Source organism: Crinia signifera, chromosome 2 (genome assembly GCF_055691185.1).
Source record: "Crinia signifera chromosome 2, ASM5569118v1, whole genome shotgun sequence".
Taxonomy (NCBI): Eukaryota; Metazoa; Chordata; class Amphibia; order Anura; family Myobatrachidae; genus Crinia; species Crinia signifera.
In genome coordinates, this window is record NC_139218.1 from 266,170,198 (window position 1) to 266,196,544 (window position 26,347).

Sequence of the window (26,347 nt, forward strand, 5' to 3'; positions counted from 1 at the left end):
AAAAGGTTAAAAATCACTGCAGTACAGTATAGCACACAGATCACATATCTAGTAGAATAAATCAGATGACAACTGTTTAATCAATTTAACATTGCATTTTTCTCAACTACTGTAATTACGGGAAAGCAACATTGCTCAAATTACTATGGGGGTGTGATGTCAAATGAGAGATGAGGTGATAGCAATGTGCCATGGTTAGGAGCGTGCCCACAATATGCTAACATGGCATCACCAGTCCTGTAGATAAAAAGGTCCATACACACTGGGCGATTATACCAAGCGTGTTTGGTGCACCATGATGGGGAAAATAATTGGGCTGAAAAATGCTCAGTGCATACACTGAGCAGTTTTCCCCCTGCCCAGGATGGCTTTCCATAGCAGGACGCTATAGAAAGCCACCCAGTCGCTCATCTGCTGGTAATATCAGCAGATGAGCCGCAGCCGGCAGCGATGATGCGGGAGTGTGCAGCGGTGCTCACCACTCATCGCGGCCCCATACACAGTGGGCGGCTTTCATGCGGAAAGCCGCTCAGACATGAAAACTGAGCGGCTTTCACATGAAAGTCGCCCAGTGTGTAGTTAAGGCATGCAATGCTATCGACGCGATTTTTGCGGTAAAATCGTGTCGATAGCATCGCATTTTTCATAGGAATCAATGTTAAATCAATGCGAGCCCCGCGAGGGGATGAGGAATACAAGCCCGAAGCGTGGCGAGCGCAAGCGAAATACATGTTAAGTAATCCGTGTCCGCTCGCCACGCTTCGGGCTCGTATTCCGTGTCCCGCGTCTGCACTCACCACACTATATAAAATCAACTCCACGCCGACGTGGATAGTGGGGGTATGAAAAGGTCCGAGGATGCGTACCGCTGCGCTCGCCACGCTTCGGGATGGCGTTGATGGTGGGGTGGCGTTAACAATGAGGGGGCATACAAACAATGGGGAAGCATTTAAAATTGACCCTAATGTGAAATCGGGTCTCAGGGACCATTTAACATTGATTCCTATGGAAAAATTGCATCAATCGCATCGCATGCGATTTGGTTGCATGCGATGGACGCGATTTTTCTGACCAGATGAAAAAAAATCGGGCGCACAGATAATACACAAGTACCCAGGACTGCAGCCAGGAACGCTTAGACCCAGGCTGCAGTGGCTAAGCTTTGTATGTACAGATGACCAGTGGATTGAGCCAAGTGTCCAATGTCTGCCCTCTGCCAGCTACCATACCCTGGACCATGTAGGTGTTAACAGACACCAGACAGGTGGTGTGTAAGGAGCAAGTTCATATACACACAGCAGCAGTGCCAGTTGTAGGAGCCTGGTGGTGACTGCAAAATACCCAGTAACTGCGGAGTGGGTGGAGTCAGTAACAGGCAGTAACTCATGTAAGAGGGAATCCCCTATTGGACCAGGTCTTGTGAGAGCCAAAACCTGATATCGTACCATGGGCACCTAAGCATAGACGTTAACATATCGATTATATTGTACTGTAAAAAGCACTAATCATTAATGTTAGACACAAATACTGTCATTTTTAACCATTTATTGTGAATGTATTTTTATTTTGTTTATAAATCATACAATTGTATTTTTTGTGTTTAAAAGTATTTAGGTACTTATGTAATATCTGGGCTCCCGTTTTTCTTATGAGACCGAGTCCCCTCGCGGGGCTCGCTGCGCTCACCACGCTTCGGGCACGGTGGCTCGCTGCGCTCGCCACACTATATAAAATCAACTCCATGCGTAGTTGGATAGTAGGGGTATGAAAAAATGGGGTGCATTTAACATGGGAGCCCAGATAATACATAAGTACCAGTATTTATGTATGATAACAAAATCTATGTAATGTATGATAACATACTACTGCAGTTGTTAATAGCCACAGATTACCATCTGCTGTGTGCCTGCACCGAGAAGAGGTTAATAAAATCATGTCATGACTGGGGGCCTGCAACATACTCTCTCTGGGAACAGCTTTCCTAGCCAGAATCACCCGCACATAAGTGCATCAGGAACTTGAGGTAATCTTGGCTTTGAAAGGAAGACTTTGGCGAGACTTGGTTAGCTTAACTTGTTTTGCAATATGTGTAGAGAATCTTTCCTATTGTTTATATAGGGTAGTGGTTTATTTAGCTTGTAAAAATCTGAATAATATTTTTGCTAAATAAAGGAGGATACAGGTTTGTTTTAACACATTCAAAAAGTCACACCCCTCCTGCAACCCCCAGGTTTTGGTTCACTTGTATGCAATTAATGGAATGATGGAGCACAGCAAAAAAAAGAAGATACAAACACACACACACACACTGATGAATCAGTCATAACAATAAATCCACTGAGCGATGAAGAGAATAACACGGAATATCTTGTTACTAAAGCACCTGTAAAGGGGTGGGGTGATTTTGGCAGCAAGTGAACACTCAAATTGAAAAATTGGCAGGCATTGGGATCTACACGATTTTGACAATGGAAAAACTGTGATGCCTACAAGTCTGGATTGGAAAAGCTCCAAAAGAAAAGGTCTTGTAGGGCGTCTATGATATGCAGAGTTTAGTACCTACCAAATGTGGGGCAAAATCCCAACACAAATCCAGCAAAAAATAGTAGAGAACCTTTAAGGGATGGTGGTGGAGAGGCACAGAGGGGATGTGTGTTGATATGAAAGAGAAGATCTACTGATAGCATACCAAACTCCAAGTACAATTTATCACAAACTTGTGGGGAGAACATTATACATAATCTGGATAAACATTGGAGCATCCTCAAAATGGACAAGGAATTATGAAATACTACCTGATAAACCAAACATCCTACCGCCATCCAGCCAACTCTTTAATCCAAGTAACCAGTACACAGCTACCATCAAAATGATACAGTCTATTACTTGATCTTAAACTGGGCACACATTAGAAGAGATGGTTCAACTATATGCACGATAATGTTAACGTAATTTTTAAGCTTATCATGTGCACGCACTGTATTGGTAACGATGCACGCTCCTCCCACAGGTTGTTAGCGACCCCCTCTGACTATATTGCAAAGGACAGCATGCTCCTGGATGATGCATCGTCCTCTTTAAAATTGTTTAGTGTGTATGCACTATATCATTTATCATGGGGAACAGCCAGCTCAAGGTGAACAATATCGTCCAGTGTATTCGCTGTGCATCGTTAACGAGCCCCTCCCTTGCCCAAGCAGGTTCGGACGAGGGAGGACATCGGCTCCATCGTTCATGACATTGCCAAGTGTGTATGCACTTGCTGATGCCGGTCTCCCCCAATGAGTACTGTTGCCGCCAATTTCGGCATTGGCAGGATCGTCATAATGTGTATGGGGCTTTATACTAACTGGAAAAAGATGTCCTCTTAGCTAGATAACAAATTATATGTGAGTAAAGTAACTGTCTAAACAAACTCCATTTTACTAAAATAATGGGAGCATTTTAGATAGCACATTAAAATACAAAATGTTTCATTCTTTAGGAGCTCCTAGTGATGCAAAAGCAAAAAAAAAAAAAAAAAAGCACAAATAAAAGTTACAGATAAGCAGATACTCACAATAATTCTAGTACGCAATAAACTAATTGCAGTCAGTAACTGTAGTAGCATGTCTACAGATTTCAGAAATTACATATTTTGTATAATTATTATATTTTGATGGTACAGATATGTCCCCATACATCTAGCCTCTTTTCGCTTTAAACAGTCCCTTTAGTCGCACCATGCCATGGTGTGACTGTAGCGATGGGCATCTTTTTTTGTGACTTTTTTTCAATGAGTAACATCTTCGGAAGCACAAGCAATTTCTGCTGATTAAAATGTTATGTGGCATGTCTATATTCAGTGTGTGACTGTAGCTGTATCTGCAGAGGAAATGCTAGGTTACATGGTTTTCACTGTAATGTTCCATTTCTTATGACGATACAGCACCAGTTAACCTCCCAGTTTGAGGTGTGGGGACTTGCGTACAAGATATTCAATGTTAATCAGATTGTAACCATAGGGTTAACAGTTTGATTTCTACAATGGTTTGCAGTTCTCCTATAAGCCTTGAAAAGGACATTGTACCATGCAGTACTTGCTATGCATATTTTTAGAGAATGGCCAACAGTAGCTTAACCTTTTAGGGCACACAGGACATTAGTATTTGTTTGCGGAGCCAATGCCTTGAAGGGTGTATATAATCCTATGGAGAATAGTCACCCATTAGGCCTCACTCTGGGACAGATGAACAGATGATGAAATGATGGAACGCACAGAACTAAGCTATACTTCTTCCTAAGCACACAGGTGTTGAAAGGACAACTGAGGCCTCCCTGGATGTGTGATCATTGACTGTTTGACTTCACTGGATTAACCTCACAAAGTTGAGTATAATAAATCAATATTGTATTGGTTAACTGTTGTAGTGTTTCTTTGCTGTCCTTCTATTAATTCCTTGAAACCTAAAAGAACATATATTCCTACTGGGAACAGGGATAAACCGGTTGCCTATTGAATACCCCCATTTGTGTTTTATTTATCCCTGGAGTGCAGTCGATACTTGCAGCTAAATAGATCTGAATAATCCTCCCTGTATTTTAATGGCCGAGGTGCACAGCACAAACGCAACAAGAGGGGTTTGTGCATAAAAAGAAAAGAAGCAGCCACTCAAACGAGACTTGATAAGAACTTATCTTGAATATAGGCTAAGCAACAACATTTTGTAGACTCTTCTCAAGCTACCTTTATAAATAAATACACAAACACACACACATATATAGGTTTTCTCTACTATGGAATTGCTAAAAACTTTGAGTGTTATGTCAGAGCTGCAAAGACTCGGTTAAAGGAAGCTCTGGGAACATGCTCCTTAAACTAGCTCCATTTCCCCATGTACCACAATGCAAACTAACATTTATACAGTACACCAGCTACTATTTGATTAAGCATTTGTTTACCATTGTTGTAATGAATAATATACTGTTCTCTGCGCTGTAGAATACCTAAAATCTCCCATTAATCCTAAATTCTCCCATTAAATAAAAAAGACTTCATCAATTATATATTGCATATTGAATACATGTCAGCGACCAGTGAATGAAGCAATAAAGCATAATGGCTAACAGGTATATATATATCATTGACATACCGGTCAGTGACATATGTCAACTTTTATAATGGAGTCCCTGTTAAAATTCATGAGCTGTAGTCATATGTCAATACCTGAAAGTACTTTAACCTCATTCTCTTCTGTCAGATGAAAAATGTATCCAGTGTGCGGGATCACTGCATTAAATGGACAGTAGTATAAAACATTTTACTATTTATAAATGTTCTATAAAAAATATAATTTATTGGTAAAAATCACCTGCTATTCCATACTGTTCTCATGATGATTTAGCTTTAGATGTGTCATCCTACATCTATACCACAGTGTAAGATGCCTGGTGTGTGTGAGACCCAGGTCCCACACAACTGTGCTAGAATTTGGCGTGTTTTTGCCAAAAATATACAAAATGTACCAGGTGCCTGTATGGTTTCATTTGATATGCAACCCTTGTATATTGCGTGCGACTAAGTGATATTAGATATTAGGCTTTGGAGATCAGCTCTTAAATGCCATGTTGTACAATGACAGGAGCCAAATGGCTGGTACCTTATCTCAGTCTACTTTCTCTCTCCGAGGCTTAGCATAGACCCCTAAGTCTGTATACATAGCACAATGGGCCTTATTTTAGTTCACTCTTTCTGACAAAATCCTTCTTAGATGGGCAAAACCATGTGCACTGCAGGTGGGGCAGATGTAACTTGTGCAGATATAATTAGATTTGGGTGGGGTTTTACTTCAAAGTGAGATCTATATTGCAGTGTAAAAATAAAGCAGCCAGTATTTTCCCTTCACAGAAACAAAATAACTCACCCAAATCTAATTCTCTCTGCACATTTTACATCTGCCCCCCCTGCAGTGCACATGGTTTTGTCCATCTAAGAAGGATTTTGTCAGAAAGAATGAACCAAAATAAGGCCCAATGAAACTTGTAATGGAAAACAATGGCCCTGCAACATTGTAGCATTTTGTATCCAGTGGACCTGGTGCGCCAAAATGCGCTATTTGGCATGACTGCAGTAATGATGTATGAAGAGACAACTGTAGTAATAAAATATTCCTTGTTTTCCCATCCCCCAGACTCCTAATGCACCTGAACTCTAATTACAAGTTTTACCTTATTTGGTACCTATAAGAAAGTATGTAATAGTTTACAGGTGAAGGAAACTTTTGATGACAAGAATAAAGCCCTGCACACACAGGGGGGATTTTAGACAATATCGCTGGCTTAATGTTGGTTGAGTGCCCATATTGCCTGTAGTTTCTGTGTGTACTGGGCAATAAATCGCTAGGAACATGCTACCACAAGCAAGCCCTTAATGGTCACTGAAACATGCTCCTGCGATGATGGATTAAAATCGTTGGTGCACAATCACTGTGCATCAGCAACCACATGAAGACAAATAAAATAGCGGTAGCAAAAAAACAAAATAAAAAAATTGCTTGCAATTTTCAGCCAATGAAAACAGTACACTGAGCAATATGGTCACTGAGCAATATATTGCTGATATGCCAAAATTGCTCAGCGATCATATTGCACCATGCATACAGACCTTTAGGCAAGGTACACACTATGCAATACATTGGTAGGTAAATCAGCAGTTGTGTTTACCAGATAAATCTGTGAATTACGTCACTTAAGGCCCATACACACACAAAGATGTGTCAGTAACGACCCATCGTTAACTACTATCTTTCATTTTCACCCTTGAAGTGAAAATGAACGACCTCAGCATTGCAGGTGCTCACTGGTGCACGACGGCTGACAAACGACCACAAACGATGCAGGACCTTTTCTATTGAAAAAACAAACAATGTTAATGACCATAGCCAAATTGACCTGCATGCATTGACGATGGCTATGGTCTTTAACGACCCACGGGTACGCGCATCGTTGGTAGTCGTCCGTCATTCACAGCATAAACAGTAGACGATGTTAAAAGATTCACCTCCTAAACGACCCTGAACGAAGTCGTTCTGGGTTGTTCAGGAGGTGATTTATAATGGGGTCGTTCATCATCATTAAGAAGACATCGTAGTGTGTGTATGGGCCTTAACATACAGAAAACATCAGATGCGAAGTACATCAGATGCCGCTATGTCAGACAGATATATTGTTACATCTGCCTGTAGGAAATGTTGACAATAATGTCACTACCAGTTCCTGCGGTAAGTGTGTATGCTGTGCAGCATACTTACCATACTGGTCAGTCACCCAGTTGCAGTGTGCTGTGAGAGCCACAGCTCTCTTGGCCAGCTCTGCCTCTTCTCTCTGATGAGGTGGTGTGGGCATGTTGAACATGCGGTGTCATCCTCAGCGCGAGGCTACGCATGCCTCATCTCAACATCCGTAAGGACAGATGTGTTTGCAGCAGCCCACAGCTAAGAAAGGAAAAGTGGTCTATGGGGGCCAGGAGGTGAGTGTATATCTGCACAGAGTACTGTATGGTAGGGGGGCCATTAAAAAGCTCGCTATGGGGTGCCCATAGGTCTAGGTGAGCCCCTGCTTATACTCTAGTTTGCTGTTGTACCTGGGAGTACATTTGTTTTTGCCATTAGTAGAAGCATATTGTACATATCTATTCCAAGCTAACAAGTAAATTGAGAAATAACTCCAAAGCAGAGAAATATACAGAAAAATGTGTACTGCATAATTTAGCTAAAATGAATTTGAAAACAAAATAATGGAAGAGGTGTTGTGGGAAACAGATGTTTCACCATCACGCCAAATTCCTCCTGATACCAGAGTAATGAGAAGGGAATAGCACTGACCAACCTCACACCTGCTTTACAGTGACCCAAACTGACACTTACAATAAGTCTAAAAATGCCAGCGTCGCTCACATTTGTTGTATAAATGCAAGTAAAAAAAAAATGTGTAAAAAAAGATTATATTTCCTACATTACAGGTCATTATGATGGATAAAAATGTTTGCGTGACAATTTTCACACCTATTTTGACAAATTCTCTTGGCACTCAAAGGATTAATATTTTGTTAAAATCACTGATGCAATCTAAACAGATTTACAACAAAATTAAATGTAACCTCAAAACCTACCTTTAGAACATGGCTGCAGGAGATCGAGAACAACAGAGTCTGCTCCTTTAGTGTAAACAACAATTTCATCTGTAACCGGATGTCGGACTATAACAGACATCCTTTTTCTGGTAGAGTCAAACCCCAGGGTGTGCAAAAGTTCAAAGCTTAATCTTCCTACGTGTGGCAATTCCACTGTCACTTGGTCAGCCAATCTGCCAACCAGAGAAAAATTATATGCTCTGGCAGCATAAACAAGAGCAGCTTCATCGGGACTCTCTGCTTCATATCGCAACTCCCCTTCCTGTGCATTTACAGTGACTCCATTACCCTGCTGGGAACCCTGACCATTTATGCACATTTTTGGAGAGCTGGGTCGTTTTCCTTCCAACTTCATGAAACTGCCCTCATTTGAGCTGGAGGACAGAATACTTGATCCGATTCTTTGCAGAGATTTGCTATTCCCAAGACTTGATGAACTGCTACTATTTGACCCTGACGTTAGCCGACTTGGAGTAAACCTTCTAATAAAGTCCTCAATGGTTTTAACTGGAGACTTCACTTCAAATCGAACTCTCACCTACAAAGAAACACAAGGATGAAGAACACCAGCAACTATAAAATGAAGAATGTTCTTTACAATGAATTGTATCATTCTGGTACACTAATAGAAATTTTAAAATAACCGCATTTTTATATTTTTTATTGAAATTTTAACAATTGAGATCCAGTGAATAAACTAAAATGGTACAAAGGTGAGTAGGTAACGGAAGACTGAAAGAAGGTCTTCTGGACCAATCAGATAAGATTTTAAATAGTTCACTACATATGGTTTTAGTTACTAGCCTATTGACTAATGTCGGGAAACAAAGCTCATTGTGACAAACATGGAGAAAGCGCAATGTTCTCAGGCTCTTACTGGAAATATAGCAGGCTCCTCAAACAGAGTAAATGGAATCTTGTGCCAATAGGTTACAACATTTTAAAGCCCCACGCAATACTTGCTAGAGTTGGTCAAGAGTACAATCTACAGTAAGAAAATAACCCAAAAACACACCTCCAAACTGTGTCATAAGTCATTTGAGGAAAAGAACAAACTGTTAGGCTTCAAATAATACAATGCCAACAGAGTCTCCAGACAACCCCTACACAGCTTGGGATGTACTGCACAGAATGGTGAAAGGAAAACAACCTACAAGCGGGAGCTTTTGCAACAGTGTTGAGAAGAAATTCCAGACAGTGTTCGATTCCAGTGTAGAAAGAATAACAGGTGGGTTTGGATGTTCTATTTGCAAAAGGTGGCTAATTGAGTCATAAATGCAGATACAATTTTGTTTAACAAAATGATTCTAGGTACTTTTATCACGGCACCCCCGATTTCCATCGCAGGGCATTGTACTATGAAAAATTGCGTTGCATTCCATGCGATATGATCGCATGCGATGCAACGAGATTTTACCCGATTTCCAATTGTACAGGCACCAAGATGCCTTATTTTTAATTGTATACCCACCCTCATGGGTCATGAATATGTGAAATGCCCCCCCCCACTATGAACGCCAACCCGAAGCGTGGCGAACGCAGCGAGCCCACGAGGGGTGGCGGTACGCGTCCTCCGACCTTTTCATACCCCCACTATCCACGTCGGCGTGGAGTTGATTTTATAAAGTGTGGCAAGCGCAGCGAGCCACCGAGCCCGAAGCGTGGCGAGCCCCGCAAGGGGGCGCGTATACCTGTGAAGTAATGCGCGTCCGCTCGCCTCACTGCACTCGCCACACTTTATAAAATCAACTCCACGCCGATGTGGATAGTGGGGGTATGAAAAGGTCGGAGAACGCGTACCGCTGCGCTCGCCACGCTTCGGGTTGGTGTTGATAGTGGGGGGCCGTTAATGTGGGGGCATTTTACATATTTATTACCCATCAGGGTTGGTATACAATTAAAAATCGGGTCTGGGGGTGCCATTTAACATGGGACTCAATGGGAAATCTCGTCACGTCGCATCGCATGCCATTGTAATGACATGCGATGTGACCCGATTTAAAAATTGTATACTCAGCCCGGGAAAAGGCTGAAATCGGGTCCATCGCATACCTTAATTAGTGGTATGCGATGGGCGCCGTGATAATACACAAGTACCTGATTCTAGGATTTCTTTTTTTTATCTCCGATTATTTATTCTTTTTTTTATTTTTGAGTACAACGAAACTTCAAACTGTAAATTCCAAAAGCTGGAAAAATGGGGGTGTTCAAACAGCCCCAAACATTCTTCTCCAAAAAATAACAGGCTGATGATTTGTAACAGCTAACCAATTAAGGCTGGTCTTTCAGGAGAAAAAGTCCACTTTCCGTGCAATGCTCCTATGTCGCCGTAAATAACGGTGAGTGTGCATGTTTTTTGGAGAGTAGTGAACTTTTCTCTCCTATTTTGTGCTTCCCTGTATTCAGCTATGTTGCTTCTCCAAAAATTTTTTGCGAAGCTAACTCAGTTCACCCTGCACTTCTCCCCGGTGTTCGCAATGTCTGTTCAATGGGGATTTTAGCGTCTCTCTCAAAAAGTGTATTCAATGCACAAATTGCGAGTCCTGCTGGTTTCTTTTTTTAGAGATGTTCTCCATTTTTCCCTCGGCATCTTTTTTAGGTGAACTGTAAGGTTATCTTTGTTAAAGTTGTTATTTTTTTTTGTTTTTTATGGCTTATAAATTAAAAAAAATGTACTCTAATGTATTTATTGCAAGTGCCATAATGCTGTACTTCTATATTAATTTATTTGGAATTTAATAAGTTATTTGAATGTAACCAATAAGAAATCATTTTGGAATGCTCCTAGTAATTTCCCATGCTTCCTCTCTTCTTCCTCACCTAACCCCCAAACAGGCTTTTAAACACGCTAACAATTATAAAATAAATTAAATAAAAACCCAGGGCAAAGAAACAATGCTAAAAGCACAACACAAGGATAAAGGCCAAACAGAACAAAATACACCCGTCTGCACAAACCCAATTACACAGCCATTTGTTGTAAAATAAATACTGAACAAAACATTTACCTTTCTAAACCTTTGTAAAAAAAATACAAGTCCACAAATGCGAGGAACACGCTGCTGAGATGAACACCCTGCTCAGGAATATCCCAGTCTGACCAGCTCACGTGGAGAGCAGGAGAAAACAGATGTCTCCAGTTACAGCACTCCCATTTGAACTCGCATAATTATGCTAAGTTCGCAAAAGGGGCCGGCGAGCTGGCCACACGTTGAATACTGAGGAAGTCAGAAATGAGGAGATGAGAAAAAGTGCCGAGCACTTCAGCGAGATCACAGGGACACAGAACAGTGAGCGGTGAGCCAGACTCTCAAAAAACATTGAATACTCCTAATGGTGTCTGGCTTAAGCATCTCGATCCAATGTGCTTTCATGATTTTAAGGGCTGCTTATTGAAGATTATGCATTGCATGCCTGATGCTGCCAAAGCATAATCCGTGAGAAGTGTCAGGCATCTCGGCTAATTGAATATCACCCGGGCATTATTTATTGCAGCTAATGGTATACCCGCCAGTTAGTGATCAGCATTTTGGGAACATAATGGTAGGTTGGCTAGAAAAACATAGGCTTTTGGACAGGTTTCTGAGTGCTCCTCAGAAAGCCACAGCAGCTGGCCCTGGGGACTTACTTGAGACAGAAGAGGTCTGATAGTGTAAGGTATGTAAGCAGCAGATGTGAGACATCGACTGCAGTGAGTGTTTATTTTTCACAAATACCCTGTGAGCAAAACTAAAGCTGTGCATGCTCCTATGAATTAGGTACAGTTGATAATACAGCACCACTGATTAATGCAGCTTACCTTTTGTCTTGGCTGATTTGGAGCCGTAACAATAACGGTGTTACAGATTGTCAGAGCAACAAAAAAGTCAAAAACGTCCATTAGTTCTGCAGTGATTTCAGAGAATAGCTCTTCACGATTTCTCACAATCTTCAGGACTTTTGTGCAATCATTGACTTTTTCTAGTAACTTTGGATCAGGGGTAATATCTTTTTCCTATAAATAAAATGGCCATAAAGTCAACAAAATTTTTGAATTTTCTTTAAAATGTAGATGCATTTTCAGAGTCTCTCTAATATACGCACAAATTATATCAGAATATCTTAACTGTCAATATTTTGGTAAAGGTACAAAAAGAAACATTCTAATCTCCCCCATTCATCTGTGGTCCAGTTTCCCGCTGAACCTTTTAAAAAACTCCAATTTGCTGATCCCAACCAGTTTTTAGTATGGATCATGGAAATGCCCCACTATATCTGGGCTATGTGTGCATCATAACCCATTACTTCAGATTCTGTGTTGATTTCAGGGAATACCGTAATTCAATCTGAATAGGTAAAGGCAGGAAAAAATATATGATCTATTTATACCCCAGGGACCCATATTCTGTAGAATGGATGAGGCTCTTTCTGTGTTAGGTGCTAACAATAGAGCACAATAAAACAAAATAACCACCACAGAAAAAAAAAAGAGGTACAAATATAAATGCCTTTTTCTGCATACAGGGTAAATACTGATTGATTTTGCTTGTAGCCCACAAATACTGGATAGCTTTTTCTATTATGCTGCAATTTAGTTCAGCTAGGTAACTTCAATTCACTTTGAAATTGCTCTAAACATTTTTAAATATGACCCTTCAGTGCAGCATGGTTTTGTTAAGTTCCTTTATTTTTTGCTTTGCTCCCAACTCAGCATCCATTCCTACAGATGCATCCTTGCTCATCTAGCTTCCATACTTGAAGATTCACGGCACAGAGTGCAAAAGAGCCACCAACCCCCGTGCGACTCAATTCAGAGCATTTTTTCATGCAAATACAACTGCAATCACACACAAAATATACACATGCAGCATACAATTTTAATTGGAAATGAGCGGGTTCGGATCTGGATTTACTCAGATCTCAAAGCATATTGAATATCCTAAGTAACGTATTTGCATAGTGAAGTAAGATATTTTCAGAGGGGTTGGGGGGGAGGTGTTCAGAGCTGGCTGAGTCACATGGAAGACTGTGGTTCTCATGCACGCTATGGGCGGTATTCAATGTGCACCGTCACTGCTTCGCATGGCGATAATGAAATGTTATCGGTTGTTTCGCATTGCGTTAATGTATCGCTTAATACCTTTTTCCCACTATTCAAAATTTGCGTGACGCGTAACTGCGATAAAACACCTATGAGGCGAACGGTGGGAGTTGCTATTTCGCTTTCCCGCCATCGATAAAAGGTATATATTGGCATGCACGTGCGGATTTTAGTCATTGTGGACACGTGCGTCGTAGATGCAGTTAGCTCGCAGTCACCTGTTTCGTTTTTTTACTGCAACATCATCAGGAATTTGGATTCAATATTAATGGTAATGGGTCATGCATCATGGGTAAAAAAGTTAATGTAGAAATATATTACCGAATAAATTAAATATATATTTATTTTAAGTGTTACAGCTTTAAAAATTATTTATAATTATTTATATCACATTCGGAGAAAAAAAAGCATTATTTCAGTTATGTTATTATTTATAAAATAGTTATTTTACTTTCATTGCACATGTAAATAAAATCGATAAGAGGTGGCGATAATTACATCGTGAAATGTACAGAAGGCTTCATAAAGTAAACATCGAATAGGTGATAAATTAACGAGCTCTTTCTAAGGCGATAAATGAAAGATATCACTTGAACAATGCGAAATAATCACTGAAACCAAGCGAAACAAACGAACATTAAAAAACTAGAGAAAACTTATCGACATTCCATAATTCCAACTTTGAATAGGTGAAAAGTATCGAACATAGAAAAAGAGCGAAAAAAAAACAACTATCGGAGAACATTGAATACCGCCCTTTGTGTGCCGCAAGCCATAACATACGAAGGCTTTGCCATAGTGAAACTAGCAACTTCCACCAAAATGAAGAGCTCATTATAAAACCCCTATATTCGATTTGAAATTCCTTCGGACCCATTTGCAAACAAAAGCAGTAACTTGATCATGACACTGCGTAATTTAGGACCAATCCATGCTATATTATGAGATTTATGTGCTGTGCTTACCATGGGGCTACTGAAAGCTGTGTGCTTAGAGAGGATGCTGGCCTTCATAGCTTCTGCTCTGCTGCCAGTACGTCTGTGGGTCTTGGTACTAAGACTTCGGTGCACCACTTTAACACTGTGATTGCTTCCACCACTGTCGCGTCGAGTGATTATTTCGGTCTTTGGTCCATTCTCCTCTTCATCAGAGTCTACCTCTTGATAAGTGGCTAATCGCTTTGCTATAAAGTTAATAGTGGTAGTTTAGTACATGGTTCCCAAACTAGGTGCCAAAAGGGAATATGTAAGGGTGCTACAGGACCAAATAAAATAATTTATAGCCTACTACCACATAAACACTAGCCGAACCTAAGCCGACCCATATTGTGCATACACTATGAATGTTATTGGCAGCGGATATTGTTCAGTGATGTCACTGGGGCCCACTGATCATGCAGGTCATTTGGCTATATAGCCAATATGACCTGCAAGTTCAGTAGACATCAATCATCGTTAATGATGCACGGGAGCGCGTATAGTTAACCTTTTGCAGTCCAAATTCTTTTTTTGCAATTTAAACAGTCTGGTTTAAATTAATTGTATTTTTTTTTAATTCAAAAATGGTCTACATTGAATGTTGAATGATGCTAAAGTTCTTATTTTAACGTGGCTCACCATTGGATCTGCTAATAGCCCTAGGGCTGTTGAGACTGACTAGACATTGGACTTGAAATGGTTGACAATATTGAGTGTACGCACTAGAGCAGTCATGGCTAACCTTGACATTCCAGCTGTTGAACTACACATCCAAGCATGCCCTGCATCAGTTTTAACAGGGCCAAATAGTAAAACTGTAGCAGGGCATGTTTGGATGTGTAGTTCAACAGCTGGAGTGTCAGCCATCACTGAGCTAGAGGATATAGTGAACATTATCGCTCAGAAAGCCCTTTCTGATCAATATCTTTAACTATATCCTCTAGTGTGAGGATAACATGATCAGTGGCCACTAAGCAGGGATCTAAAAAGTAGTAGAAAAAGGTGACCAATAAGCAGGATTGCAGCCAAGCATTTAGCAAACAGAGGATGGTTAGGATGGGACCAGGGCCTCCAATGGACCAAAACGTGAATTTAAATGGATTTGGTTACAGGAAAGAATTGTTATGACTAATAACTAAAAATGTCATGCTAAATATCTACAACCCTAAGGTCCATTTGACAATATCATAAAAACAAATTAAAAAGCATTAAAATGTAAATCTTTGCTTCCCACTAAAATGCCCATTCAATGCCTGCAAAATGACATGGTGCTCATAAAGTACTTTCTAATTTAATCATTATTATCATATACAGGCTTGCTACTGTATTATATTACAAAAATTATAAAAGAAGAGAGAGATGCCAATGTTTAGACACACACCTATGAAAGACAGATATTCAAAATAAAACTTTACTTTTATTAGTACCTGTATCAGTTTAGCCTCAGACACTATTTTTCTGTCCTTCAATTCTGTATGTCAGGAAAGTAAATACAAAAGGAACATCGATAGCACTACCCCTGAAATTCATCTGTCTACACCCCAACCCCAGAACCCTATTAGGGCACATCTGGTAAAATACGGTGACAACCAGCATAGCCAGGGCCTTTATTTTTAACATTATCACACATTTTTCTTCTCTTTATGAACATACAGTAAAGCCATGTACACACGGGGGCGATAGGGGCTGAAGCAGGCGACCATATTGCCAGTGATGGGAGTGTGCCCCGGTGATAAATCGCCGGGTGTGTGCTCCCGGTTTCAGCCTCGTTTTAATCGCAAGCTCCTGCGACCAGCTGATTACCTCTGCGGCACCGCCAGCAGAGGTTCCCTTTCATCAGCGACCATCTCTGGTCGCTGATGAAAAGGAGAAACTGAGCAATATATGGCTGAGCAATATATTTCCCCTGTGTGTACGGGGCTTAAATGTTGTTAATGGTAAAATTTTAATTCTTATTTCACCCTCAGGGAATTCCCTTTATGTTGCCCAAAAAAGGAAACAAAGGGACCTTTTTAAACAGATACTAATAAAAGTAAAGTTTTATTTTGAATATCTGTCTTTCATAGGTGTGCGTCTAAACATTGGCATCTCTTTCTCTTCTTTTTGACTTTTTGTACTTACTTATTTGCCTTAGACTGCACCCCCGCAAATAAAATTAAAACAATAATGTGGACTATAGCCAAAATTGAAGTGCTAAAATATTAGTGCAGAATCGCACTCTTCTTTCCTACTGTATTATATTAGTCAGGTTTTCATTTTAACTACATAAAATGACACCTTTCTGAAACTGTATATAACAAGACATTGATGTGGGTCAAAGTTTTCACATAATTCATCTCTATATGAAAAACGACATTATTAACAGTTCATTATTGTTGGAAAGTAAACCAAACATGAAAACCTTTACATTCATATACAAATGAAATAACATACAGAAGGTACAAGCACAATACATAACCCAGATGAATAGACACGGAATCTACATACTGCTTCAGTAATGTTTCTGGGCTCCAAATTCACATCACTGTGCGGTTTCTATTCACTATAAAAACTTGTCAAAATAAAAAGTCTAAAATGTATTTTAAGGTTTTAATGTCATACCAAGCAAATGTGGGCCAGTGGAACAAAATACAAGCTTTGTGCCAATATAAAAGCTACCCACCGTGATTGTGTCGCAAATCCCACACTCATGTTCATTCATCAGCAACTGAAGCATTTAACAAAGGAATATAAAAACATAATAAATAACTTGTTTTGAACATAGATGGCTGGAAATCTAATAAGCAGTTTTCTTTGCAGAAATGTATTGCTGCAGCTGCAAAACATGGTAATAATGCTATATGAAAACACAGCCTTGCACTGGCAGCAAGAGATAAGGGAAACAGATGCCCATCTCACAGGCCACTAGAGTGTGCACCAGAGCACCGAGAGCGGAATCGTTATTTTCACAGGTGGTGCAGATATCAGTGATGCTCAGGTAGCTCATTTCACCAACAAATTGCTTTCCTAATGTACATAGGAAAATTAAGGAAATATTAATTTAAGGCGGTCTAAGGACTGTAATTACAGACCACTTTGTACAAATATTCAATGAAGCCCCTTGCGGGCTCGCTTCGCTCATCATGCTGCGGGGAGAATAGCAGGTGGCCCTCGGGACCCCGAGTGTCGGAGTTTTAACAGTTGGGATTTCGACGTCGGTGTAATGATTGTCGGAATCCCGACTGTCTGTGAGTCATCCGGCACCCAGTGTCTTATGTACCATGGGTTGCTACCCGGAGCTTAAATTACATTAAATCAAAAATAAGTCAAGTCTGGTTATTACGAGTCAGCATTTCTGGGATGCTTTTACATTTTCAATCATTCATTTTTTCATCTATTCATTGTAATACAGGTCGGTCTCGCTTTTTTTTGTTTACCCCTCACCACCACTTTTGTCAGGCCTTCAGGATCCTCTTCAGCAGCATCTACGGTCCCAGGGTGCATTGCGTGACTGTGCACTCATGCAATGCACCCCTAGGACCGGAGATGCAGCTGAAGAGGATCCTAAAGGCCGCTGTGGAACCATCGGGGCACCACCAGGGGACCAGGTAAGTATGGAGAAAAAATTCCCCCCCCCCAAAAATCCCAGATCCAAAATGCTCATGGTCCTGAGCATTTTCGGATAAGGGATACTCAACCTGGTAGTACATACAGTCCCTGAAACATGTCTCGGAAACCGCTGGGAGAATTTTCGGTGCGGTTTTCGCTATTAGGTAGTGCGGTTCTTCCTAAAGGTTTATGTATATTCACCATCACCCTATCCCGTATGGGAGCTGAACAGAATGAGTTTATCATAATCAACCATTCAGAATGCACTATGCAAATGGCGTGACTGGAAACCTCACTGCTGGGCTGCATATCCATTTACACAGCAAGCAGTGCTGCTGAGAGGCTGGTCGGGCCCTAGGCATGGTAACACCACCTTTAGCAGAAAATTGAGTTTAAAAAGGTTTTGGAGCAGTGGGAGCCTCTCTACCAGGGGCATCTCAAAGTCAGCAGCAGCATCCTCTGCAGTACAGCACACTCCAGCGTGCAGAGCAGGATTAAGGCTAAGGGGGTCCGGGGAACTAACAAAGGGGGGCCCTGTCAGGAGGGGGGGGGGGGGGGGTAAGGATTAGACTGTAGGGCAGAAGAATTAGGTTTATGTGGTGGGGTGCAGTGGATAGGCACAAGTGGAGAGGGTTAAGCTGCAGATGGAGGGAAGGTTGGGAGGCTAGGGGAGGGTAAGTTTACTCACCTGACCCCTTTAAGGATTCCCCCCTTTGGGATGCTGGCGGTCCGTAATGATAGAATATAATATATGCCAATGGCACTTGTCAGACGGAGGCTGGGGGCCTGGCAGATGTGCTGAAGGATCCAGTTTGAGTTTGTGTGGGAGTCTTGCAGCTGCACGTGGGAGTGGCCTCTTAGACTGAGGGGATTGGACCCAGGTTTGATGCCGCTCTGCAAGTGCCCCATGCCATGCGCAGCAAACAAGGGCAGGGGGATATACTGTGTCAGGGGTGTGGGAAGGGGCATGCATGGGTGATCTGGGGTGCAGTGTGTGTGCTGACAGAGGGCAGAGGAGTGTGTGACATGGGTAAGGTCGACAGTGAAAAAGATTGTTTTTTTCCACCCGAATGACAGTAAACAAACAGTAAAATGTAGCACTGCTTACGCGCGCCACGCTTCAGGCGCACTATTTTATTATCCCACCATGCCTTAGTGGATGGTAGGGCATGAAATACCACCTGTCGCATCGACATGTACACCGAAACGTACCACCGCGTCCCCCTCGCATGGCTCGCCATGCTTCGGCACGGTGCCTCGCTACGCTCGCCGCACTATTTAATTCTCCCACCATGCCCTAGTGGAAGGTAGGGCATGAAATACAGCCGGTCGGCTCCAAAAAAAAAAAAAACAACAGCAAAATAAACCCCATGTCGACCTAATGACCCTGTTGACCTAGTGGTGTCGACCTACTTGGTGATGACCCAATGACCGTATTTTGTGAAGTGGAGTACCTGAGGCAGGGTGTGTGTGTGTTGATGATGAGGAGCAGGGGGCATTGAGTGATGTGGCTGGGGCAGGGAGTGTGTGAAGGGGAGCAGGGAGTGTGTGATGGGGAGCAGGGAGTGTGTGAAGGGGAGCAGGGAGTGTGTGAAGGGGAGCAGGGAGTGTGTGATGGGGAGCAGGGGGCATTGAATAGGACACGATTGCAAATTAAAACTATCTCATTGAAGGTAATATTCTTACTGGCTGTGGAACTGGAGAAACGGTTTTAATATCCAGAATCCTAATGATTCCCTCAAATTAACAGTTTAATTGTAAAGGAGCCCAGTTCCTGATAATAGTTTGCTTTGCGATTACCATAAATAAAGCACAAGGTCAAAATCTTAATGCAGCTGGAGTTGACCTAAGTGGGGAATGATTTTCCCATACATGGCCAACTTCATGTGGGCCTTCCGTGTGTTACATCATAAAAAAAAAAAAAGTGTACTCCAAGGGAAAATGATGGATGTGCTCTAAAAATAAAGGTTATAAGTCACATTTCTTATTTACAAACATCACTGTTACCAGAAAAAAATGTATGTGCGGAGCAGGCCGCTAGTTTGTTATAAATTAGCTATTCTCTATGAGCTCTTGGTAAACCCTATTTTGTCCCGTTTTTTCCTTAGATTTGTAAAACCCTACAACTAGCCTACAATACAGTATCTCACCATTTGCATCATGGGAATATTCTATTCCAGAGACGGTGCACCTTCGGAATACCATTTTATTCTCTGTTAGAGTTCCAGTTTTATCAGAGAAAATATACTGAATCTGACCCAAGTCTTCAGTAATGTTCAGAGCACGGCACTGTAAGCGCGAGTCTGTTTCTTCATCGTACAGGTCCTTGTCTTGGTGAATCAAGTAGACCTGACAGATTTTAACGATTTCAATGGAAACATAGAGGGACACTGGAATGAGTACCTGTCATTTAAGAAAAAGAGAATTCATTAATAAATTGATGTTGGGTAAATATACGAAACCTTCTAAAACATGTGGTGGTGTTGCGCATAGCAACCCATCAGATTGTGGATATTATTTCTCTATTACAGTATTGAAAATAATTGCTATAATCTGACTGCTATGGGCAACCCCACCACTTTACATTTTTAGAAGCATTAGCATATCTACCCCAAGTCTTAAAATGAAATAGCAACATATGGCAGAAGCAGACAGTGGCGGGTTGGGAACAAGCTATAACAGTTGACAAATGAAACATAATTTTTTTTCCTGATTGTCCATCTTGAATGAAGTGTAATGGTGTGGGTGTGTGATCATTGCAACTCAACTAATCATATGAATAGGAGTCCCGTCCCTACTTCATTTGTCTGCTGACCCGCCAGAGAGTCAGTTCAGTTGAGCCGCCAGAGAGTGGTGGGGGAATACTGGTTACTGCAGTTGGGCGTTTCTTGGGTGGCAATGACCACATAACTGACAGATGTACCTTTTGCTACATGCACTACAAAAACCTTCATGTTTCCGATCCTGAAATCACTAATGCACAATACCGTTTTTTTCACAAGGTGTATGTTGAATTTAGCATACAGTAGTGTTTTTATACAATCATCAGCAAAATGCAGCACTGTGCCAATTGATTGTTGAAGTTAAAAAGATAAAAAAATGGGGACTAATTAAATCGATAATAAAAAATAAATTATGTAAACACCCTATTTTTCACAGCCAATAGGATACCCCACTAACACTGTGTTTAGGCTTATTTAGAAGCAACAATATAGTGAATCTGAACTGAACTCTAAAATGCATTCTGCAGTTTGGGGGGAAAAATGCATTGGAATTATTTTAAAAAGTTACCTGTAAAACAATAATCATTGTGAAAAATAGATAAACTGCAGAAAGAATGGGCTTCACATAATTTCCATCGGTCCCAAGGACATCAAACACTGGTCTCCTTTCTCCATACTGCCATACCCAGAGCGCATGACCTGAGCACAAGCATAATCTTGTTAGTGTTACAGTGACTGGAAGATTATATATGAGTGATATCATTAAAAAAAAAAAAAAAATTTCAAAGTTACATAAACTATAAATCCCGAATTTAAGAATTTCCCATTTACTATGCCGATTAAAATAATCAAGCACTGGCAGATTCAATTAGCTGCGGGTCTGACAGCTTTACCTGCGGCTTTTACGTTAATGACACTACCCTGCGCAGGAAGACCTGGAAGGTGCACTTAACATGTTCAATTATTTTTGAGTCCTAAGGAGCTGTAGAAAAAAAAATACACTTTCGGTAAACCCCATAGGGTGCACTTAACAGATTTTTCCCCTCAAAAAGGACTGACTAAAACAGTGAAAACCATACTAAATGGTGACCAAGTGCCATGAGAAACAGTAATTGACAACAAACATGAGTGAACATGGATACCACAAAAAGAAAACAAAAAGGCAGAGGGCCCTCCTCACGAACTAAGGGTGATGGTACAACCGGAAATTAAGAGTAAGGAGGGCAGAGAGATTACAGCTAAAAGTGAAGAGAGTGGACAAGCTTTGAAGAACAGGTTTGTTTTAAACAAAAGAGGCTGGTAGACAGTCTTACAGTGCAAGGGTGTGGTATTTTGTTGAAGTTTTGAAGTAGCATTTTTAGACTGTAAAAAAAATGATGAGTTCAAACAGGGACAGTTACAGAGTCGACCTTTTCACGTGTCGATCATTACCATGTGAATCTTTTGCTAGGGCCAACCTATTGTCCATGTTCACAAAATGTGTCAATAGCCTAATGCATGTTAACCCAAAGTCTGGATCCCTTCACGGCTTTAGGTGCTGAGCAAGAACTTTTGCAACGCTATGAACATAGAATAATTCGGTTGAGTAAATGGTATTTTATAAAAGTAAAATTTTTTCAACCCCATAAGAGTAAATTTTCAAAAGAGTTCTAAGTGGGTGGCGGCAAATAATGGTCATAGGTGTAGACTTATTATAGCGGCCCTAGACACGCCGCTATAACAGTTCCTGGTTCACCTCATTAACGAGGCAAAGCAGGAGGGGACACCGACAAAATGTATCAACATCTTGCCGGCCGAAGCGGGGGGAGCGTTAACTCCTCCTCCGGTCGATGTCTCCTCCTGGAGACAGCGCATCAGTTAATACTGATGCGCCGTCTCCTCCCCCCCTGGCCGGCTGACTGGGCATGCGCTGGATCTCGCTACTCTCTCGAGATCCCCAGCACAGCTCAGAGCCAGCAGCAGGTACAGCGCTGTCCCTGCTGTAGGCATAGGGCATCGCCGCCTGCAGCTGTCGAAGTCGATAGCTGCAGGCGGCGGAACGGTCAGTGATGCTGACCATTCATAAATTAGGTAGGCGCGCAGCACGAAATATTGTGGCTGCGCTATGCCTCCTGCCTTACACCGCCGCCGGTAAAGTACCCGGCCAGCGGGTTTCATAGATATAGTGAAGCGCTATCCCCTGCTGTAGCGCACAGGGATAGCGCATATGTACCACACCGCCAGATCATAAATCTGCCCCACAGTTTCCAGCCGACACAGCAGGTACATAGGGAGGGTTCACCAATAGCACAATGGTAATGCATTGTAAATGGCAGACTTGAATTTTGCCACTTAACTCCAAAATTAAGCAACTGAAAATCTTCAGACTAAGGGACTGATTGGATTGCATAAGATATTATTGGGAATCTGTGCATGCGCTGGACCTATTCTGCACATGTGAAGAACGGGTTCTGCGATCTCAGAAATGCAAATGCCTCTGCATGATTGACAGACAGAGGCATTCATGGAATGGATGGAGGTGGAGGTAGCCGACAACCTGGAAAAATGGGGCATTGTCATTTCTCAGGTCATTTCTCAAGGACAGTGTTTGTGTATGCAGTTTCCTTGGTTTCGCAATGCCCCCTACAACTACAAGGTTGGACAACTCCGACATGCAGTCACTGTTTTAGCAATTGCAAATTCAGGCAGGAGGTGGTATGCACATCCTACTGCATTTGCATTGCTAAGGATAGCATATGTAAACAGCTTAGCATATATGATCCATCCTGAATTAGTCCCAAAGACCTTTCATGTAGTATATAATATACCCTGCTCAGACAATGGAATCATAGAAATGTCACTCATAAATGCCACATTTCTGCTATTATATATAGATAGGTGGTACAGAGAGCAACCAACATATGACATTTTACATGTGGAACAACAGAATATAATAATGTGTTCTTCTTCAGAGAAATGAAGAGTGTCTAATTATTTCATCTGTCAAGCACATGCACAGACATGTATGTAACCGGTTCAGGGAAAATGTCAAACAATAGACATTTATAAAACATAAATCAAATATGGCTCACCGACTAGAATATACCAGTATGAATCATGATAAGACAGCCAACACCACTGAGCGCACAATTAGAGTCTTAATACAAAAAGTGGACTTCAATTCTAAATCAGGGAGTGGGCTCATTTCAACCACACAAATAGTTAACACACTGTACATAAAACCAGGCACCTTTTCCTACACAAGACTTGGTTCTGTAACCGTATAGGACTAGGAGACTGGCACGGTGAAGGTTCCTTGATGCATATTACGTCCAAAATGGCCTTAGAGAAGACACAACTGCTTCTTCCCACAGGGATGCCATTTGTGGGTAATAAAATCCTGGTGCATTTTTTTTAAATCTATAAAAGCATGCAGTGCCACGTCTGATTGGAGGAAAGTGATAAACCTACACAAATTAACGTCAACGTAGTAAAATACAAACAAATGTCAAATAACGTCAGCTACAATATGCTTCAAACTCTGGGAAGGGGAAGGTTGTTGTTCCTAAAGACAATGGGGGTTATTCTAGTTCATTCTTTCTGACAAAGTCCTTCTTAGATGGACAAAACCATGGGCACTGCAGGGGGGCAGATGTAAAATGTGCAGAGAGAATTAGATTTGGGTGAGTTATTTTGTTTCTGTGAAGGGAAAATACTGGCTTCTTTATTTTTACACTGCAATAGAGATCTCACTTTGAAGTAAAACCCCACCCAAATCTAATTATATCTGCACAAGTTACATCTGCCCCACCTGCAGTGCACATGGTTTTGCCCATCTAAGAAGGATTTTGTCAGAAAGAGTGAACTAAAATAAGGCCCAATGTGATGATATTTGCATTTTTTTTGAATTTCAAATGCTCCAAGGCACTTGTATGTTTAATATCTGCACTATATGGTTATTTAATGTAATGTGTATGCATTGTATACTGTGATTTCTAGTACCTGAATGGAAATGAGCCATAGTTGCATATGAGGCCAACTCTGAATAGGTTGATCACATCTAACTAATGTTCAAAATGCATTATGCTGTTAGCTGGGCTATTGAGTTGCACTGCACTTTCCAGTCTCCCTAGCTGGCCTCGTCCACACTTCACCACTACTCTGCCTTGTAAGTATTCAGAAGCAAGAATTGACATGAATATTAAGTGCTTGCTATTTGTCTCTAGAAAGAATAACGCATTACCGGGTGTGAAATTAAGACTGCAAATGTTGCAGCAATTGAAGCTTTGAGTGCTCTAAGAAGAGGAATTCTTACCAATTGAAGAAAATAGGCACATAATTAAGAGTATCAGCACACACCAGAAGACATCTGTATTCATTTGCCTCTCAAGCTTACTGCGCTTATAACGCGGTCCATTGTTGTTTAACAAAGCTTTGGTCTCATGGCCTACAGAAGAGAAAAAACAATAATAATGAAAGAATAAGTAATTTAATCAAATAAAATCTTAAGAACACTGCAAGTTCTGCCAATTACAACTTTATAATATACTAGTAAGCTTACTCGAAGCAAATGGTTCGAAAGCTAGATGGTTTTACTTATTGCCAGTAGATGCCAGTGTTTTGGTGATACACGAACACTAGACATATATAGACGATCTTTATTTACATCTATAGCCAAGCCATAGCATCTATAGCCAAAATCGTACCAACCGGCACTCTAAGACCATTTAAAAGTTGAAAAGCAGTATTTAACCAAAATCAATGTTTCGAAAATTGACTCTCCCTTCTTCAGGATGCAACATACTGTATATAGGCAAGAAGAGCAGTTCGCTGAACAGAATGTGTATATTTCAGTGCATTTCTCTTTGGAGCATAGCAGAGCTCAAAGCATGTAATACTGCTTTCACATTGCCTAAACGTTTAAGACCCAGTATTTCGAAACGGTATTTCAAAAACGGGTCTGAGCCACTAAACCCCTTTCACATTGCAGGTGAAAACAGTTTTAAATAGCAAGTAACATTCACACATTCAACCCATTTAACCCCCAAGGAACACGTTTCAAGCCATAGAAATAGAGCTGTTCACACTGCATAAAAACGTCTAGGACCTTGCTTTTTAATATTTTAAGAAATACCGGTATTTCTTAAACGGTTAAAGCACCCTGGAGCTTTCACACTGTAGCTCTACCCGTTTTAAAAGGCAAAAAAAAGGCAATATACCGTTTAAGAGTTGCAGTGTGAAAGGGGTATAATTTACCAAAACAGAATAGCTATGAAGCAAGGTTAGAGTGTAGTTTGCCTGTCAGTCTAGGAGGGGAAGGAGAAGTCTTTGGTATAGAAGGTCTGTCTGTGCCGATTGTATGACCAATATGCCTGCATAGCTGGCCAGCGACTAGGGAGTTGGTCTCTGTTAGTGAAAAAGAGGCTATGAACATATACTCTGTAATGATTACTGGTATGTGGTGAAGAAGTTAAGAGTGTGTATGTGTATGCTTCCAGTACACAGATTATATATATATATATATATATATATATATATATATATATATATATATATATATATATATATATATATATATATACACATACAAAGCAGAAACAGAGTGCGCTAAGGGTGAAAGTACACAACTTTTCCTCAGTTTATAAAATATTTAATAAAAGCCAACAGGCCTGCTGTTGTATTGAATCACCACACACTATGTTAATTGATTCCATCAAATGACCGTGTAAATTGTGTATCTTTTATAAGCCGTGTTGTTGGCTTTTATTAAATATTTTATAAACTGAGGAAAAGTTGTGTACTTTCACCCTTAGCGCACTCTGTTTCTGCT

At 40.9% G+C, this 26,347-nt stretch overlaps 1 protein-coding gene across 2 annotated transcripts in view; it reads right to left on the minus strand.

Annotated features, from left to right (window-relative positions):
• ATP10A (ATPase phospholipid transporting 10A (putative)) overlaps positions 1-26,347 on the minus strand; it is a 142,504-nt gene that overhangs the window by 35,088 nt on the left and 81,069 nt on the right. For both annotated transcript variants that reach the window (XM_083168568.1, XM_083168569.1), the window contains exons 5-10: positions 24,833-24,964; positions 21,107-21,237; positions 19,966-20,218; positions 14,216-14,433; positions 11,970-12,164; positions 8,150-8,708 (exon numbers count right to left, since the gene is read on the minus strand). In XM_083168568.1, the coding sequence (XP_083024694.1) occupies positions 8,150-8,708; positions 11,970-12,164; positions 14,216-14,433; positions 19,966-20,218; positions 21,107-21,237; positions 24,833-24,964 (1,488 nt within the window). The remainder of the gene's footprint in view (positions 1-8,149; positions 8,709-11,969; positions 12,165-14,215; positions 14,434-19,965; positions 20,219-21,106; positions 21,238-24,832; positions 24,965-26,347) is intronic.